Source organism: Phalacrocorax aristotelis, chromosome 4 (assembly GCF_949628215.1).
Source record: "Phalacrocorax aristotelis chromosome 4, bGulAri2.1, whole genome shotgun sequence".
Lineage (NCBI taxonomy): Eukaryota > Metazoa > Chordata > Aves > Suliformes > Phalacrocoracidae > Phalacrocorax > Phalacrocorax aristotelis.
In genome coordinates, this window is record NC_134279.1 from 16,358,604 (window position 1) to 16,377,924 (window position 19,321).

At 37.2% G+C, this 19,321-nt stretch overlaps 1 protein-coding gene across 1 annotated transcript in view; it reads left to right on the top strand.

Annotated features, from left to right (window-relative positions):
* Window positions 1-19,321, top strand: part of LRBA (LPS responsive beige-like anchor protein) — a 419,175-nt gene that overhangs the window by 28,279 nt on the left and 371,575 nt on the right. The window contains exons 3-5 of the mRNA XM_075090413.1: window positions 14,156-14,387; window positions 14,525-14,625; window positions 16,858-16,953. Coding sequence (XP_074946514.1) covers window positions 14,156-14,387; window positions 14,525-14,625; window positions 16,858-16,953 — 429 coding nt within the window. The remainder of the gene's footprint in view (window positions 1-14,155; window positions 14,388-14,524; window positions 14,626-16,857; window positions 16,954-19,321) is intronic.

Below are 19,321 nucleotides of genomic sequence, written 5' to 3' on the forward strand. Positions count from 1 at the left end.
AAAATGGAATTAAAAGGTGTTATTTTGGAATGTTTAACTTAAGCTGGAACAGAAGGATTTGCATGTGTTCTGGATATGCTGAAGTGAGTTGGAGGAAGGGTTTAGAATGATGCCAAATTACAGTCCAAGATGATGCATTGCATAGTAGTTACTGGAGGCTGAGAAAGGTGAGGAAGGAGGATTCTGAAAGTGTTTTAGGCTATTTTCAACTTGATGATAGTGTTGATAGTGAAAGAAGAAATTCTATCATTTGTGTATTGATGCTGAGTCATCTGTGTTGGGATGATAATGTATGTGAATGTATTTGAAGATCAGATATGACTTAAGGATGAAAAGGGGAGGGTCTACCACCTCATCAGTTTTGTGTATCTTTGTACTTCTTATTATTCAAATAAAAAAATACTTCATTATGGAATTACTTCAGCTTTTATTTGTAGCAAGCTGTGCCAGTTCTAGGTCAGCCAATTTCAAGTGGAGGGAAAAAATTCATATGAAAATTGTAAGAAAATTTCTGTTTGAATTTTTATTTGGGAAAACTGAACCTGAAGATTTCATTTCGGAATGCTGCATTTAACATGAAATAGTTCTACAGGAATGAAATTTAACATGAAATAGTGCTTCAGGGAAGTTGCTGATTATGGAAGAAGTCAAGACAGACTATGAAAGATATCCTGGATATTGTTGTGTTGGTGTCAGAAAAAAATAGCTCGGCTGGAAGTAAGGCCAGTATGAGTGAGGAAAATGTGGGCCTACAGCTATTATGATAAAAATACAAATTTTGAACCTAAAACAGTTCGACATTTTTAAAAATGACGTTTATAAGAATTGTTTTTATTCCACGGCCCAGAAAAACTCATCTCCTGTCAGATACTGGTATTTCTCAAAGAGTACAAATGTCATCTTGAACAATTCCAGGAAAGTACATTTGCAGATAATTAAGTTTAAGAGCAGTTCCCCAGGAGTCAACGTTTTCATTCTCATAGAAGAGTGTAAAAAGAGCCAGAGATCTTGCAATAATAATTCTAAAAAGACAGCAGTTGTATTTCTGACGAAACAAATGTTTTACAGCCTGGAATACCACAGAGCTTAGAATGCAATGCTGTTTATGCAGATTTGTTTGCATAGGCATTTCTTAAAGTATTACAGTGGAGGAAAAAAGGCAGAAAAATGTGAAACAAACAAACAAAAAGCTTCCTGTATGCAAACTTGTGGGTTCATAATCAATAAACAGATTGTCTGAATAAATCACTATTTACTGAACTGATGATAGAAGTTCTGAATTTGTTAAGAAAACTTAAGGCACAAAGTTTTAAGCTTTGTGGGAATCTAAATACCTCATTTGCACTTTCTGTTTATTGTATATGAAGATGATTACTATACACTGAAATGATTGCTGAAGTACCTCTGTGGGTTTTGCTTTCCACTGAGCTGCTTTTTTCCATGGTTCAAACATTTGGAAGAAACAATGTATGTAATATGTTGTAGCTGAGATGAAAGTAGGTTTTGGAGTAAACAGTCCTGTCCTGTTTGCCACCTGTGAAACAATGTTATCCTGGTTACAATAAATGATTATTCTTTTCTTAATCAACTATTTAAAATTAATTATTACCTTACCAGAAGTAAATAATATTTGAAGGCAGTATCCTGAAATTTAATATTTTATTACTCCTTGAAACAGCAGCTAACCTGCGGTTCCAACCCCTAGGCCTGTACTCAGCTGTCAGCATTAATTGCTTTTTTTTTTTGAGAAGCAGAGAAGGCATCTGACCTGTGTGTTTGATTTCAAGCCTGTTTAGTTTTTGGAGGGATCAAGTTAAGCAGGTGTAGAATAAGTGATTGGGGATCTTTCACTACAAATTAAATAATGTTTTTCATCAGTTTAAAATGTAAAAAAAAAAAAGGCAGAATTTTCTGACTGTTTAGAATACATGCTGTTAGGAGACATGAGTGACTGTGACTGTTAAGAAATATGTCAAGTAGGAGTGAGTGTGCTTTTTGTTAGAGTCCACTGCAAAAATATTTTCATGGTAAAGTGTGAATAAATTATTACAATAGAGGAAAACAAACATGAATATAATGAGGTTCATAGTATGCTGGTAGTATCAGGATACCAGTACCAGTACCTAAGGGGAACCTACAAAGAAATGGAGACTCCCTTTTAACACGGAGTCACATGGAGAGGACAAGGGGGAATAGACACAAATTGCTCATGGGGAGATTCCGACTGGACACCAGAGGGAAATTTTTCACAGTGAGGACAGTCACCCATTGGAATAATCTCCCCAGGGAAGCGGTTGACTCGGCCACGTTGGACACCTTCAAGGGTTGTCTGGACAGGGTGCTGGGCCATCTTGTCTAGACTGTGCTCTTCCCAGAAAGGTTGGACTAGATGATCCCTGAGGTCCCTTCCAACCTGGGATTCTGTGAGTCTGTGATCAGTTTTTCACGTACTACATCCTGAATATGCCATCTGAATGAATTAAACTGACTCTTTTTTTTAGGAAATCTGTTTAAGGACCTTGTAGTTTTCCCTACACCTCAAGCAGTGTGTAAATAAATCAGGTTCATGTTTGCTTCTTTGAACTTATTTTCTGCAATCTGTATTCCTCCCTGCTGGCACAGAACTTTTTTATCACTATTAAAAAAAAAAAAAAAGTATCTTTGTGGATTTGACCATATGTGACACTTGGCTAATAATTCTTTGATACCTCTTTTTATTTCTTTTATTTGCAGTTATTAAACTCATACCATGTTGAGACACTATGAAAGTCATTATGGAAATTACGGACATTATGGAAAGAATAAGAGGGGCTACATAATGAAATGCACTAACTTTATATTGGCAATAGAAATTTGATGTACAATGGCACATAAGCTTCCTGCTTAAAGTTTTAGAACAGTTTGGGTATGGGATGAAGCTTCTTAACATTATCGGTTAATTAAAAAAGAGGTAGGGGAGAACATTACGTTGAATGTGATAATTTCCCCGTTTAAATCTTTACAGTACAAAGTGATTATTTTTTCAGTTACTCAGGTTACTGTCACATTGCAGTTTAACTGCATAATTAGAAGCTTAAGCGGATAACTTTTATGGAAGAAATAGCAGAGCTGGAGAGCTGTACTTTTACTTGAGTTTATTTTGTGTGCAGAATCTTTCAAGTTTGATTTAGGTTTGGCTTTAACCATTATAAACCATCTTTACTTTATAAAAAACCTCATTATAGTTATATAGTTAATAGTAGTAGTTTCTCTACTGGGGGGAAAAACCCCAACCGAACAGAAAACAGTGTTATGGCAAATTGGGACGGGGGGAAGCTTTAAAATGTTTTTGCAAACATAGAAACATAAGCCACTTGTAACAAACATTAAGTGGCAGAGTCACATTTCTGTCCCTGCTTTCACTATTGTTTTGTGGGAATTGAAAGAATAAAAGAAAAAATGGGCTAGTCATGGAGGCTTTACACACAAGCTCACCTTTTTCTTCTGGTGGAGTTGATAGAAATCATCAGTTTAGCAATGGCAGTCTTGCTGTTATAAAAGCCCAGGTGGATGGAGGTCGTCTGAGCATAGTTGTGGCTGTAGTGGGTTTGATTGCTGCCTTGCCCTGGGAGCACTGTGGATGTGCTGGCTAGACTTCTTGTGTGTGGATGTGGCTTAGGTCAAAAAGGGGAATTGAGCACCAGCACTAGTAGTGGGTCTTTGAGCTCAGTTGAGTATTACTGATCTGCTGTTTGTTAAGAAAACGAAATCTCTTAGTTGTTTTGATAAACCACTTGAGTCTTGTGCTTTCCTTCTTTGAGATACGTATTATTTCAATACACTTAATACACTGACTTCCAGTAATATGTATTTTTTTTTTAACTCTAAACAATGTAGTGTCATATTTGGAGGGGGGTGGAATCTGAAGGTTAAAAAACAAAAGAAGTAATATCTTGGTAAGAATAAATGAAGGGCTGTTCCTTACTCCAGGTGTCCTTCTATTCTAGTCAGGATCATCTGCATGGCGCTCTCATGTTGATCACAGCTACAGAAAATGTAAAAAATGGCAACAGGGAACGCTGAGTGTTATGTTTCCCAAAGTATGGCATTTAGTATTTCCTACATCCAAACTATTAACTGTCTCTGCTTTAGCTGTGGCAGCAATGTCTGACAATTCTGAGAAGGCAAGTGAGGTGTTTTCCAGCTGTTCTGGATTGAGGCAGTGTCAGAAATGACAGAAACAGATGTAGTGGTTCTTGGTTTCTGTTGGAATTTGTAACCTGGTGCCTTTAGTTGTGCTGAAATTCTCTGCAATTAATCTGCTGAGCTATGAAATGTGATGGCAGTTGAGGACTGGCACACATTTGCTTCTAGCATGTGCCGTATGAGGGCTGCGACTTCCAGTAGGAGAGGAAATACTTAACATTATGGCTGCTAAATCTGATAAAACCTGCCAGAGCTTTATAAGTAAACTGATTACTCACTTCATCTTGTATTCTTCCTAGGCTTTATGAGCTTCATTTTACTCCTCTCGCAAGGTTTTTCTTTGCTATTCTTATACAGTTCCATGTTTGGAACATGTTGTGTTTTGTTGCTCTTCCGTGATCTCCTTTGTTTCTTTGCCTTTCTCCCTTACTTGTAGCTGTTATCCCCTAGTCTCTACAAGATGGCGAAATGCTTTCAAACATGTTTCCTAGAATAAACTGACACCCTTGTTTTACTCCTAGACTTTCATTATTACACATTCTTAATAATGTCCTTTGCAAGTGTTACAAAGTGGATATAAAATTAAAGTAAAAAGTTACAAAGTTACGTGAGGGATTGCTTGTATAAGACTTGCAGTGTGCAAACTTCAGATTCCCCCACCTCCAATCCACTGTAGAATACCAGGCAGATGTATTATTTCTGTAGAAAAATATTGGCTTATATTGTCTATCCTCTAGCATCTAGGGAAATGGTCTTCAAACCTTTTTGATTGCACACCCCATCAGTAAAAGAATTTTCAGCATGCACTCCCAGTAAATGTATAACTATTTATTTATAATTTCTATACATGTACTGCTATATTAGTATATTATATACATTATAAACCATACAAAAATAGAAATTAAAAGGGTGAGATAAAGATAAAATAAAAACTATTTTCAATTTAAAAATTTTATTTAGTAATGATACAAAAAAATGTTTTCTTTCCACACCCCAGAGGCACATACCTCACTTCCAACACACTGGGAGACTTTTTGAGAATTATTTATGTTACATTTTTCCCCTAGTTTTCTTAGCTTAGGAACCTGCAATTTTCAGAAGGTCAAATATAATATATTATTGTATATTGGTAACCTGTTGTGGGTATATATATTTTCAGATGTGTTCCTGTTCAGTATATGTGGTATACATAAGAATTATTGTGTAATTGTTTGTACTTTTTTATAATAATTTGAAGGGGTTTGCTACACCTGTGACTTCCTTGTCAAATTGAAATAATTAATTATTTGAGTCATTAGTAAAACTAAATGTTTAAAGTAAGCATCTTAAAATGCTTTCTTATTGGATTATTATTACTGTCTTTGCACACCAGTTTGGTTTAAGGAAAACAGGTATCTTTGGTAATCTTTTATATTTCAGTAAATATTTTTTTTGAAAAAGCTAGCTGTTAATTTTTCAGATGCTGAATACTGAACAGGTTAGAAAAAGCAATTTAATGATGAGAAAGCCTGGGGAAATTTTTTCAGGTGTTTTTTTAAGGAGTATCCAAATTTATTATTAGACTTAAAATTTTTTTCTCTCACTAGTCATTGCAAGACTCTGTTCTCTGGCAGTGGGAGTCAATCTACTTTGTTCATTTTAACCCACCTGTCTAACTTCTGTGTGCACCCTTATTTTTAAATATATGTAAACTTACAGCTCTGTTTTCTCGGGCATGGTGTCAGCGTTGTATAGTTGAGGGTTTTTTTTTCTGATTTGGCCTATGGGCAGAATGAATTTGCTTCTGCTTGTGGCATGCAAGGTGAGTGTCCTGACTGATGGAGGTAGGCACAAGCAGGGCATTCTCTGCAAAGTCATCCTGACTGTATGGTGTGTTTCCCACTCTGGACTTGTTGTTGTTTCATATGATATTAGAAATGTTATCTTTTGGGCTCCTGCCTTGAGGGGGAAGATTAAGATAGGACAGGGCGCAGACCTGTGCAGCCTGGTGACTGAGGTATGGTTAGTTTCTCTGAGTGTATAGCATATTGTTTTTGTTTGCTGATGGTGATATTTCCAGACTAGACAAAGAGTTATGTGCTTCATGAAGTTACATGTGTCTGGATGCTGGAAAAAATCTATCTTTAGAATTCTTGTGAATTCAAATAAAAATGCTAGATAACTTTTCAAAGTGTAGCTAGGGAGGGAAGTGCTGGGATAATGAAATGGACAGTATGGTACAGTGCTTTCCTATGTGTTTCATGCATTTGAGTTTAAATTCAGAGTAATGTAACTCGAGCTGACTTTCTACTGGATGTCATAAAATGACAGATTTCTGATTTTTAAAATGTCAAAACCATAAATCATTAGTTTGCTAAGATTGCACTAGCAAGCTATTAAAGAACATGCCATGTTTACTGTAGATAAATGCAAATTTAAAAAGGTTCTCTGTATCATGGTTTAAATGATTTATTTGCTTTCAATGCACATATGAATCTGATGTGATGTAAAGATTTAGGATATTTCATTTCCTGTATGGAGCTACAAATTTGCATACTATTAAACCATTTCTTGGAGTCATGTCTGTCTTGTATGTCTTAAAGGGTATCACAGGTTAAGGTACACAGAAAAAAGTTAATTAAAACAAAAGCAGAATTTAATACAGTTGCTGAAAAGATACGAATTTCAGCTGGATTTAGGTATAGTACATATCTATGTTAATATCTATTGGGATCTAGAATATAAGCCAAACTCGGAAAACTGCCGGGTTTTGTAAATATGCCTGTAGCCACTATTGTGTGTTGAATTTTTGTCTTGAAATTGTTTGATTTGCAAAAAAAATTAGCTTGGTAGTCCTTTGTTTCCGCAGGGATTTGAAATAAAGCTTATGGTCACATGGCCTTCTCAGGAGAAAAGTGTCATACTTCAGACAAAAGCCAGCAGAGAATCAGTTTTATACCATCTCCTGTTTTCCTCTCCGAACTTGTCCAAGAGCCTGCAGGTTTGCTGGGTCTGTCTGCTGTTTGGACCATGTCAGAGAGTGGTTCCCTGGGCCCCTAGTACTCGTGTTTTTTGTCCTGTTCTTGGCAATCCTTTTTATATCAGCTGTGCCACCTCTTGTTGGGAATTTTTGGAATCTGTTATTGAATTTCCAGAAGGGAAGACGGAAGCAGTGTGCACGATAGTATGGAGAGCTGTAACAGTTTTGTGTTTGAGCATGGTATTTGTTTTTAATTTGAACTGTTTGTACAGAGATCATTTTTTGAATGGATACCAAACTGATAAAATAAATTTAGGCTTTTGGTCTTTTTTGTTTGTTTTTCTAGGATAAAATTTAACTTTGCTAATCACTTCTCTTAAAACTGGGATTGTTCCCATTATAAGATAGAGAGTGAATTTCATTGTTTGGTATGTACTTTAAAATATTTTCTAAAAGCTTTTTATAAAATAGATTAAAATCCAAAATGTATAAAGCTTGAAATTCATTGTGCTGCTCCCCCTGCCCCTGTGTTTAAAAACATTGTGTAGAGCTAATTCTTCCTTGCATTGTGCTGCTTGCACTGGGGCTTCAACTGCACACTACAAACTGAACTGTGTTAGTGAACTAATTTGATGTAAAAATGCTTGCAAGCAGAGTGAAAATACTAGATTATTAGCTAGGGTGAATACTGCATCATTGATTGCTGCATAATTATCTTTTAAAATGTGGGTTTCCCCCCCACCTTCCCCCCATTGGGAAGGAGAAACCCATAGGTAACTGTCACCATCATAAGGATGCTTCAGATGTATTGTACCTACCAAGACAAGAATTTTACCTTTTTACATTTGTTATTTTGGCTGAGAGAGTAATTTTAATGCATACATAGACGTAGCTCAGTGCCTTTTTAAATAAAAGTTTTAATGAACTGCGTTATGTCTCAGATCAACTGGATAGGAGATACTTGCTGCTCTTTCCTGTGTAAATTGGGTAAATTGTGTGCCTTCTGTAGTTAGCAATTGTGAAGTTGAAGAAACACTCGTTGTATATAAACCAATACTTAAATGTAAACTTTTCTGGTAATTTGAAATCTTATCCAGTCTTATTTCCTGGAGCTACAGCTTTCTTCTTCGTTGTCACAGAGCATGAGGTATAAGCTGCTGATATAAAGTTGTCTTGGGGAGGAAGTGAACTATACTGTGCTGAGACACTATATTAAAAACGTGTAATGCTGGGCTAACGGTTTCAAATACAACATTAGGTGGCAGTAGTAGACTCTTAACACCGTGTGGGTGCTTGTTAAATTTATTTTTAGGCAGTTTTCCAAACGAGAGATGGACTTGAAGAAATTTTATTTTAATACAGAACATTCATGTTACATCACTATGAAGGGAAGCAATGGGAATGATTTTTCCTGAATGAATCAGTTTTGATCATAGTTAATTACAGTATTGAACAGAATGATACGAAAGCATCAAGGTTAAAGTGGGTGCAACGTTGTTGTGCAATGTCACTATTGATATGCCTGGTTTAAAATGGAACTTTCTTATTTGCCTGCTAAGTGAAGGTGTAGGTTTTGTTAGGGACTTGGCAACAGGAGAGAGAGCAGTTAATCAGGAATAAAATGTACCATCCCCGTCCCGTCCCACCCCCTCTGCTTCTTACCATCCTTTTTCCCTTAGAAAGCAGAGGAGATGGGTACTATTAGTATTCTTTTTTTGGTAGTGTAACTATTGGGTAGTGTTGGATGGAGGGAAACTGGTGACTTCAGCCTGAGATATCAACAGGAAATGTTTGTGGTTTTCTGCTCAAGAAATACCTGTTTGCTCTTTCTCTGTGGTTCTTTGGTTGGGTTTTTTTGTTTGTTTGTTTTTTTTAAATGAACTTGGAAGAAAGCAAGAAGTCCAAAGTTGGAGCAAGGTTAAAGAGGATGCTTACAGAAGAGGCTGGAGTAGAATCTTTCCTTCTGTGAAAGTCACTAGTCACTTGCATATTCATGGTCTCACATTACTTTAAACTTTGAGCTAAGGTAGCAAATGACTTTAAATCATCTGCATCTTGCTGGAAGGTTAGGACCTTGCCCTTCCCTGTGTGGGTCTTCCTGCAGTTCTTTATGCTTTGTCTAGTTTTTCTGGTTGCATTATGGTTGATCATGGAAATATATTGGAGAAAAACCGGCTGACACCCAGGCTTTTTCTGTCCCTTTTTTGCCTCCCTTTAACCTCTCCAGGCCTGAGCCCTGTTTGTCATGATTTCACTGACTTGACATTCATGCTAATGTCACTATTTGATATACTTATTCAAACTATTAACAGGCTTTCCTACCAAATCTCCTCTTAGGACTCGTATTTTAATGATTGCATCTCCAAGTGTCATGTTAGTGATAGAAAAGACTGCATGGAAAGGTGGGCTGTGAGGGACAGAGGATGGATTGCTGCAAGTTGGTATCTATGAGTTATTCTTTTCCCCCCCCTTTTTTCTCTTCTGGTCTGTAGAGGCCTTTCCACATCAGAACTGTCTTTTTATCACACCCAGGATGTGTACCATGGTGTAGACTTTTACTGTTTATTGTGCGCCCTCAAGGGATTTGACTGGCTTGGGATCACTCATGATCCTATGAGATCCTTGCCCTAAAGAGATTTTAGTTCTTATAGTTCCCAAATCTTTGGCATGTATTTTTGACAATCAATAAATTGTTTTGAGTATCTGAATATGTGAAAGGGGTTAGAGTCCACGATGTTGGTTATTACTTTGGTGGAAGATAAGAGTAAATGTAAGCAAAGAATATTATATTAATTGTTAGTCAGAAGCATACTGGCTAAAACGAATCCATCTTTTTTGTGTTTGTGTTCTCCAGAAGCTGCATTCAGATTTCATCATCAAGGGGTGAAAAACATGGGGTTTTTTGTTTGTTTGTTTTTTAACCTTGGGTCAACTGACATGATGTAAAATTGCAGTAAGAACAGGACCATTTTGGATAGCATAGCCACTTTGTGAACAGAGGTAAAATGTAGGGTGTATATCAAACCTTTAATTGTTGAAATGGCAACTGGTTTAGCTTCAGCACATTTTTCTTAGTGTTTATCTTGTGTAAGTACCTTACTCTTATGAATAGAAGATTTTGGGCAGTTATTAGCTTCATACACACAGCTTTGCGGGTTCTTATTAAGCATAAACTTAAAAAAATTCCACTGAGATAGAACTGGCCTATTTTATGGTACTTTTTTTTTTCCCCCTTCGTGGGATGGACATTTTCCATTGGATAGGCATTGTCCATACTTGTTGTTTTGGACATACTAAAGAAACAAGTCTGAGATCACAAAATCAACATCTTGAAGAAAAGGGAGGTCACAGTTTGCTTGGTTAATAGTTCTTTCTTCCTGGCTTTAGGAAATAAAAAATGTATGTTTGTTTTGATTTGTGGGTTATCTAGTGACCAGCAGGATAAGGAAGCTCTGTAGAAGTGAAGTCTTTGTGGAGGTTTGAGGTAAAACTGTGGAGATCCAGCCCTAGAGTTCTCCATAATATAGCCAATTTAGCTCTTCCAGGAGAAATGCTGTTTGTGCTTTCGGACTTGGTTTCTTTTCTTCTGTTATAGTTCATGGAAATACTTTTCCTCACATTTTCTTACAAGCTTTTGAAATATTTTATATCTGCCACTTGGAGAAATGACTTTAAATTAGATTAATAAACTAGATCATGATCTTTCAGGAAAGTGGAGCTTGACTGTGTTTTTTCTGAGCTATTTTCTGTGTACTGTAGTTTGGTAGTTGCTCATCCAAAGCGTGCACCATGTCTCTTATATCTTGGATCACTTCTCCCATTTTACGTTAGATGAAAGGTTCATTGTGAAGAGAGGGTTTATGTGTTTAAATTGGCTTTTTATTTCTATTTAGAAGTGATGTACTGCTATTTTATACTTAAAATTAGTGCTATCATGTTGACTTCTCATTAGTTTGGTTCTCTAAGGGGAAAAAACCACACACGGTCTGAGTGTGTAGTTAAAAATTGCTATAAAGTGTCCTCCCTGTTCTCATCAGCTAAATGTGGAAACATTTTACCAAAAAGCTTGAGCTATAGTTTTAGTTTATATTTTTTTCGAAGGTAAATATAACTGGCAAAATGTAAAATTTGTGAGGATGTATTTGAATATGTTGAATACTGCACTTTAAAACCATTCTTGTAAGCTTATACTTACATGCTAAAGAAAGAAAACGTTATGCCACCCTGTAGGTTGCTATAAAGATTGTTTATGCAGCTCAGCATAGGACTTAAAATACGTTGAATTGGAGAATTTTGAAAAATGTACTGTGCGACATAGGAGACCAAATCATGCTAAAGTGCAAGGAAAGACTATACATCAGTTCAAAGGCTACATTATTCAAAAAAATACAACCATAAAAAAGGTAATAAGATTACATTCTCACACTTCATGGCTAGTAAGGTGCATTAAGCTGCTCAGATATTCATAACTTACTGTGACATTTGGGAAGATTACATTTTGCTGTGCACAGCCATTACTGCAGCTCAGATAATAACTAGCCAATGCATGGACCTGGATTATGATCCCTGTCATTGGAAACAAATTTGTGTTTTGAAGGTTGATCAGTTTCAAATCACCATTAGAAAGGGTTAATATGAAATACTGTGGGGTGTGTGTGTGCTTATGTGTATCTAATGGGTATGCATACATATAGTACATCAAGTGCACTGTGCCTTTGGTATATTGCTTTCTCTGTCAATTTTTTTTGTCCTCACTTGCCTTAACAGAAATGTTAAAATGGTAATTATTTCTACCATAGCATATTATTTCTAGAATGTACTTGCTGAAATGCTTATGTTTGCAGATTATATTGGAAACCTAATATGACAGCTTCCTGGATGGGTAGTTACCGATAATAGTGTATCTAGCCAAAAATGAAAGATTGGTGGTGTGGACTATAGGGTGAAGGTAAGGTCACCTCTAGTTGCTGTATATGGTTTTGGTGTGATAATTGATGGTTGGCTGGTAGTTAATACCAAATGCATAAAGAGTTGAATTTCTTGTTAAGAATTAGCAGGTGTTTTGTGGCTAGAATTTAACCTTCAGCTAGTCTGTCTGTACACGGTATGCAGTATTTTCTCTTTGTTTCTTACCTTGATGGTGAGAGAGAGAGAGACTTCTTGAGGAATACCTCAGTTTTGTAGAGAATGATAAATTTAGTGTCAAATAAAGTGTAACACTGGCTATGTATTTTACCTTTTCAAATGTTTTGTTCAGGTTTTTCTTTAAGAGGGGTGTACTTTTTTCATTGCATTTGTTCTCTGATAATTCTGTATTAATCCACTCTGCTCAGCATTATCCCTTGAATTCTACCTTACAGAGCTTTCTTGAGGTAGGCCCCTGCTCCATCTTATGGAAAGGGAAAACTGAGGCTTGGAGAATGATAATGACTTGATAGATTTGTTTGAGTTGACAGGGTGAGTTGATATAGAGAAGCTGGGAATATAACTCAAGTCTCCCCATTTAGTTCCTGTGGTTCCCCTAGATATTAAGGAAGCATCTGATAGTAAATTGCATAATTATTTTTCATGACCAAGAGGGGAGCCAATGGAAAAGTGTAAATTACTGTTTAGAAGTTGTTGCCATGAGACATTGTCTATTCAGTCATAAAAGCAGTAACTTTCTCTGCTTCCTGTGATGTTTGGCATTACTGATTTATGTCCAGAAGACCAAAGATTGCTTCTTCAAAGTGACAAGATTTAGACACTTGAGGAAAATGTATGGTAATTTCAGTAGTTAATGAAGAGTGTATATTCTGTTCCATTGGGTAAGTTTATCTTCAGATCCTGACTAGCTGAGAGAAGCTGTCGGAGCTAATATGGAAACGAGTTAGTATATGTATTTTTGGGCAGTTTTGACGAGGTATGACTTCGGCAAGTGACAGTACTGGAGCTGTTAATGGTCAAAGCCTGTGAAAAGAACACCACGTAAAACAGAAATAATGTCTTCTATTAGACAACATTGTAGAAGTGAGAACAAGTTGAAATGCTTTTGATCATGAGTCCATTTCGATCATTTGAGTCAATGCTATCTGAATTCCTACTTGTATGCTGGTATATAATGGGTATTATGGCAAGCATTAAGTTTAATACTGCTCTAAAGTCCAAGAGAAATTTAAAAAGAGGAGGGGAGGAATTGGGGTAGAGGAGTTAGATTAGTATAACCTGTCTTTCCTTCAACTGGAATTTTTATTTTATTGAGTACACAAATGAGAATGAAGTTGGTTACTTCCTTCCCCCCTCCACCTCCTTGGCATGCGCATACGTGGTTATTACTCAGTGTATGTTCAAACAAAGCCTGCATCTAGGAGATCTGAAATATTACAGGATTTAAGTGCCTTACCAAAAACATAGTCAGAGACTTCAAACAGTGCTGCTGTTTTACGTTCCTGCAAATACAGCAAGCATTTGCTTCCTTTTAGTACCTGTGGCTACTAGTGCTATTAATAGCAGTTAATACTTAACCAGCTTTATTCAGTATCTCAGGAATGACTCTTAAGTGTTTATCAGTGGTAATATTTCTGATGTGCATCAGCTCCTTTTGGCTAGAATTGCCGCCTTATTTGAGGATTGTTAAGCACATGCAAAGGAAAGCTTTCGGGGCCACCCCAGGCCATTTAAGGTATCTTGCTGACTTGTCTCTCTCACCTGTTGTGGAGTGCTCGCTTGGTCTCTTTGCTTTTTAGCTGTGTGGGGCAAGCTCAGGACATCTGTATCTTAAACTACCCAAATGTTCTTCTGCAGCAATTATCTGATAGTAGGTGACACCTTAGGAGCACCTTTGTTGAAGTTATTCAACAGAACTTGAAACAGAGGAAAAGTAAAACTTGATATATTGATATTAGCCTCATTACAGTTTTTTTTTAGCTTACATCTTTGATAGCTCTCTTCTTGCAGAATGAATAACTTTAAACATGGAGTGGTACTTTGATACAATTGTCTTAAGGTTTTTTTTAATCTTTTGTCTGAAAGCTTGTTGGGGGCCAGTTTGACTTGGAATTGAACTTTATCATCCAAGAAGGAGAGGGCATCACTTGCATGGTAGACCTGCTGGACAAGTGTGACATAACCTGCCAGGCTGAGGTGTGGAGCATGTTTACAGCGATCTTGAAGAAAAGTATACGCAATCTACAAGCGTGCACGGAAGTGGGGCTTGTTGAACAGGTGCTGAAGAGGATTGATAGAACTGACAACATGATTGCAGGTACTGTTTCACCCAGTGTATGACTCAAACTGTATTCCTTTTATGTAAAATCTCATGGAAACTTTTATTAATTAAGTGATAGAAATTTGACATTGCATTTTATTAAGCAATTCTATTGCTGTTCTTTTCCTTTTCAGATCTCTTAGTGGATATGCTGGGTGTGTTGGCTAGCTATAACTTGACAGTTCGAGAGCTAAAGTTATTCTTCAGCAAGCTTCAAGGAGAAAAAGGGAGATGGGTAAAAGAAAACACAAAACTGAAACCATTTTTGTAGTGTTGCTTATATTTTCCCTAAAGTTTACAAGTTAAAAGACTGTTTGATAACCTTTATAATCAACAAATTTTAAATGTGCCAAGCAACAGAGGATGCTTTGTAGTATTATATCAATGAATCTTTTTACTTGCAAGCAACTAAAATACAGAGAGTAGAATAGGGATGAAATTAAATTTCCTCCTGGACCTATGGACTGGATTGGTCTTTTTGCACACCTAGGAATAATATGGTGACTCTAAGCAAGTGTTTTTATGCACATTTTTACTTTTGTAATTCCAGTTATGTGAAATTGAAGGAAAAAAGGTTAAAACTTTTTTGAATACAAGAGAGAAATAACTAAAAATGCCTATGTAGGCAGTTTAGTGCGCTCCTGTATCACATTGTTCTTCTTTACGTGAAGATTGAAAAAAATTATCTAGTTAGGGAAGTGAGAATTTGTGGAAGAAATTGAAATGAAGGAAATAAGGTCCAGCTGAAAAATTGTATCATGTGTTTTCTCCTGTTCCTGCATGAACTAGAAAAGGAGAAGAGGGTCTCCTTTTACTGTTGAGAAACTCTGTCCCTAAAGTAAAAATGTATATGTTGTAGATGCCACCAGATAAAGTTTTCTTTAACATAAAATTGTTGTTTTGTTGGAATTAGGAACTATTTTAACAATTGTTTTACATGCTTTGAACGTTAATCCAGCTCCTGTTATCTCTAAATACTCTGCCTAGTGTAGACAAAGGGTAGCACAGTGTCTGTCTCTACTTCAAATAATTTAAAAAACGTATTCAGTATAAAAGCCAGTGTGCACAAATAATATAGCAAGTTTTAAAGGATCTTTTGAAATTAATAACTTTGGGGATCTTGCGCAAATGAAAATACTCTAAACTTAACAGAGGGTTTAAACTTAATAATTGAATGTACAGAGTATATTTAACCATAGATGAATTAAAGTTGTCTCCGTAACACTAACTTTTTCATTTCCTGTCTCTCTGCTATTTGCATTTAATTTCCTTTCTTTATTAAAGACTAAATATAGAGGAAAGGAAGAGAAAAATGCCACAGTTGCATTGCTAAGGAGTTGCACAACTCCATAAATCTTAAAATCAGCAGTGCCGCAAAGATATAAAGTATTTGGCTACAACACAAATTACCTAGTTGAATTCTATAGCGCTGAAGACATCTAAGCAGTTCTCAGTGTTTCCTCCTCAATTTTAATTCAGATTCATGAAGCACTGTTTTTCTAACTATAATTTTGGTACATTGAAATACTTGTAATGGATCATGCAATGCTTAGTTTTCAGAGATTGGCAGCTTATAAGGGGAAAAGGGGAACTTTCAGGAAAAGATCAGAAAAGTAAAATTGTAGTTTAAAAATAGATCTACTGGAAAGTTATGGAGTGGTAAAAGAAGACACGCAAAATTGTTCTGTCACTATGACCAGTATTTGCCGTGCTGCTGTTGTGAGCTCATATACTCTAGGTGGAGTTTATAGTTGCCGAGTATTATAACAAAATCAGTGCAGAATTAGGGTGGTGGTGGGGAAGTGTTAAGTATTGACACTAACTGAGCACTCGGTTTAGGTGCTCCAAACTGCCCTTGAGATTTGAATCTTTCTCTGTGGACTTACATGAAGGGATATATGTAGCCAAAGACACTTTAATCTAGTATATGACTGTAGTCCTGATGAAAATAGTCCTGTCTGCTGATCCTCCCTCTCCCTTTTGCTAGGTATTCCCCAACTCCCTTGTGCTGGCACAGGTTTCACACAGCCACAATCCAAACTGCTGTAACTGAATATTGGTTTGCATTTGGCTTTCTGAAATTAGTTTTCAGCTGGATAAATTAATTTTCTTCAGCTCACTGCAAATCCGCACAAATGGTAGTGCTGATGGGAATGAACAGATAGAGGGAGGAACAAACATTCAGGGTCAGTTTAGTTTATGCTGGATGAAAGTGGCTTTGGCCTTTTACTCCTTAATTTAGTTATCCAATTAATTGTATTTCAGTGCACCTACTGCATATTGTGTGAAGGTATCCATGACTCTCTGTTCACGTTGTTTATTGAAAGTGCTGAGAGCCTTAGCAGAGTATTACTCAACCATGTGCAAAGCTTTAAAATGTGTCAAAATTAATTTTTTGTGTGTATAGTCTTTTCTTTCTTATAGGTGTGTTTCATTTATTTATAAGTTTAATAATTCTCTTTGTCAGCCACCGCATGCTGGGAAGTTATTGTCTGTGTTAAAACATATGCCTCAGAAGTATGGACCTGATGCCTTCTTCAACTTTCCAGGGAAAAGTGCTGCAGTATGTAGATATTTTAAGTCTCATGTTTGTTTGTTGTTCTATTACGGCCATTCTTATTTTTATTCGTAGTGTTCTTTCATCTCATCTGTCGTTGTCACAGACATAGAGTTTTAACCAATTCTTTTTCTCTGCCTGACACTTACACTAAGCCTACATAAATCATGCTTATAATAAATGTGCATTATCACTATAGAAGAACAAATACTATTGCATAAAGAACGGATATAAATGAGGCTTTTTTTTTTTTTCTTTCCAGACTGATTCAGTTAAATCTTGTTGCAAGGAGAATCTACCTGCTTTTCACTCTCATATTTCTTGGGAATAGTGCTGGTGTTAGTATCCAGTATGTGTGAGAGTGGCTCTGTGGTGGGTTGGCCTTGGCTGGACACCAGGTGCCCACCAAAGCTGCTCTATCACTCCCCCCCTCAGCTGGACAGGAGAGAGAAAATACAATGAATGACTTGTGGGTTGATATAAGGACAGGGAGAGGTCACTCACCAAGTACTGTCATGAGCAAAACAAACTCAGCTTGGGGAAATTAATTTATTACTAATCAAATCAGAGTAGGGTAATGAGAAATAAAACCAAATCTTAAAACACCTTCCCCCCCCATCCAGTCCCTTCTTCCCAGGCTTAAATTCATTCCTGATTTCTCTATGTCCTCCCGCCGAGTGGCACAGGGGGATGGGGAATGGGGATTACAGTTAGTTCATCACACATTGTCTTTGCTGCTTCTTCCTCCTCACACTCTTCCCCTGGTCTAGCGTGGGGTCCCTCCCATGGGAGACAGTCCTCCACAGACTTCTCCGACATGGGTCCTTCCCATGGGCTGCAGTTCTTCACGAGCGGCTCCAATGTGGGTCCCTTCCATGGGGCGCAGTCCTTCAGGAACAGGCTGCTCCAGCGAGGGTCCCTCATGGGGTCACAGGTTCTGCCAGCAAACCTGCTCCAGCACGGGCTCCTCTCTCCATGGGGCCACAGGTCCTGCCAGGAGCCTGGTCCAGTGCAGGCTTCCCATGGGGTCACAGCCTCTGTTGGGCACATCCACCTGCTCCGGTGTGGGGTCCTCCCCAGGCTGCAGGTGGATATCTGCTCCACCATTAACCTCCATGGGCTGGAGGGGGACAGCCTGCCTCACAACAGTCTTTGCAACAGGCTGCAGGGGAGTGTCTGCTCTGGTGCCTCAAGCACCTCCTCCCCCTCTTTCTTCACTGACCCTGGAGTCTGCATAGTGGTTTCTCTCACATGTTCTCACTCCTGTCTTCCATCTGCTGTTGTAGTTTTTTCCCCCTTCTTAAATATGTTATCACAGAGGCGCTACCACCGTTGCTGACTGGCTCAGCTTTGGCCAGCGGCAGGTCCATCTTGGAGCCGGCTGGTACTGGCTCATTGAACATGGGGGAAGCTTCTGGCATCTTCTCACAGAAGCCACCCCGGTAGCCCCTCTGGTACCAAAGCCTTGCCATGCAAACCTAATACAGCCTTACATCTAGAAACCTTTGCTAGTGAAACAACAGAAAGTGTTGAACTAGGAGTGGCCATACTTTGTTAGTTTTTGTGCACCATTTGTTAGTTCTCTTAATGATCAGATGATGTGAATATAATGTATTGCTTATAAGAATTCTCTGAAAAGATGTGGATCCTAGACATGTGTAGGTTGAATAATATTGAAAAAGGATAAATTTTAACAATGATTAGTCTTTCATAATTGTTCAGGTGACTGATTGATTTTTAAGTTCTGTGGTGTTCACTTGAAAAATAATTTGAAACAAAATAGTTGGAAAACACTGTGCAGAATCTTCTGTAGGAATTTAAGTGTATCAACACTTCTGCTCCTAAAATTGTAGGATGAAACAGTATGTTCAAAATTTCATGCTTAATTCAGAATAAGATCGGAATAAGATTTATCAGATGCCTCTTTCCAGTTTTCTTCACATAAACCCATTATCTTTCTGCCTTGGTGGCTTGAGCTTAAATTTCACCATCTTGATGACATAATGAATTTTTTTTAAAATGAAAACTTGAGACTGAAAGACACAGGCTTCTAGAAAAATGCTTCTGCAGTTACACATTTATCACATACAATAGAACTTGGCAATAGATGGACATGTTTTAGTTCCTTTTGGCTATTCATGTCCTGTTTTTGTATTTAATGTCTAATAATTGTGTTGAATGCTTGAACTGAATGTGATACTGGTGTGCTTCAGTAACCTTAATGTGAATATTCTTATATATTTTTAAATTAAGAAGTCCTTAGAAATCAAGTGTTTAATATCCAGGATCCATTGTGAGTTAAACCAAGCTACCAGTTCCCAGAAGCTGAGCTCAAAGACATGCAGACTGATTAGTTAGCTGGTATAGAGAAGGA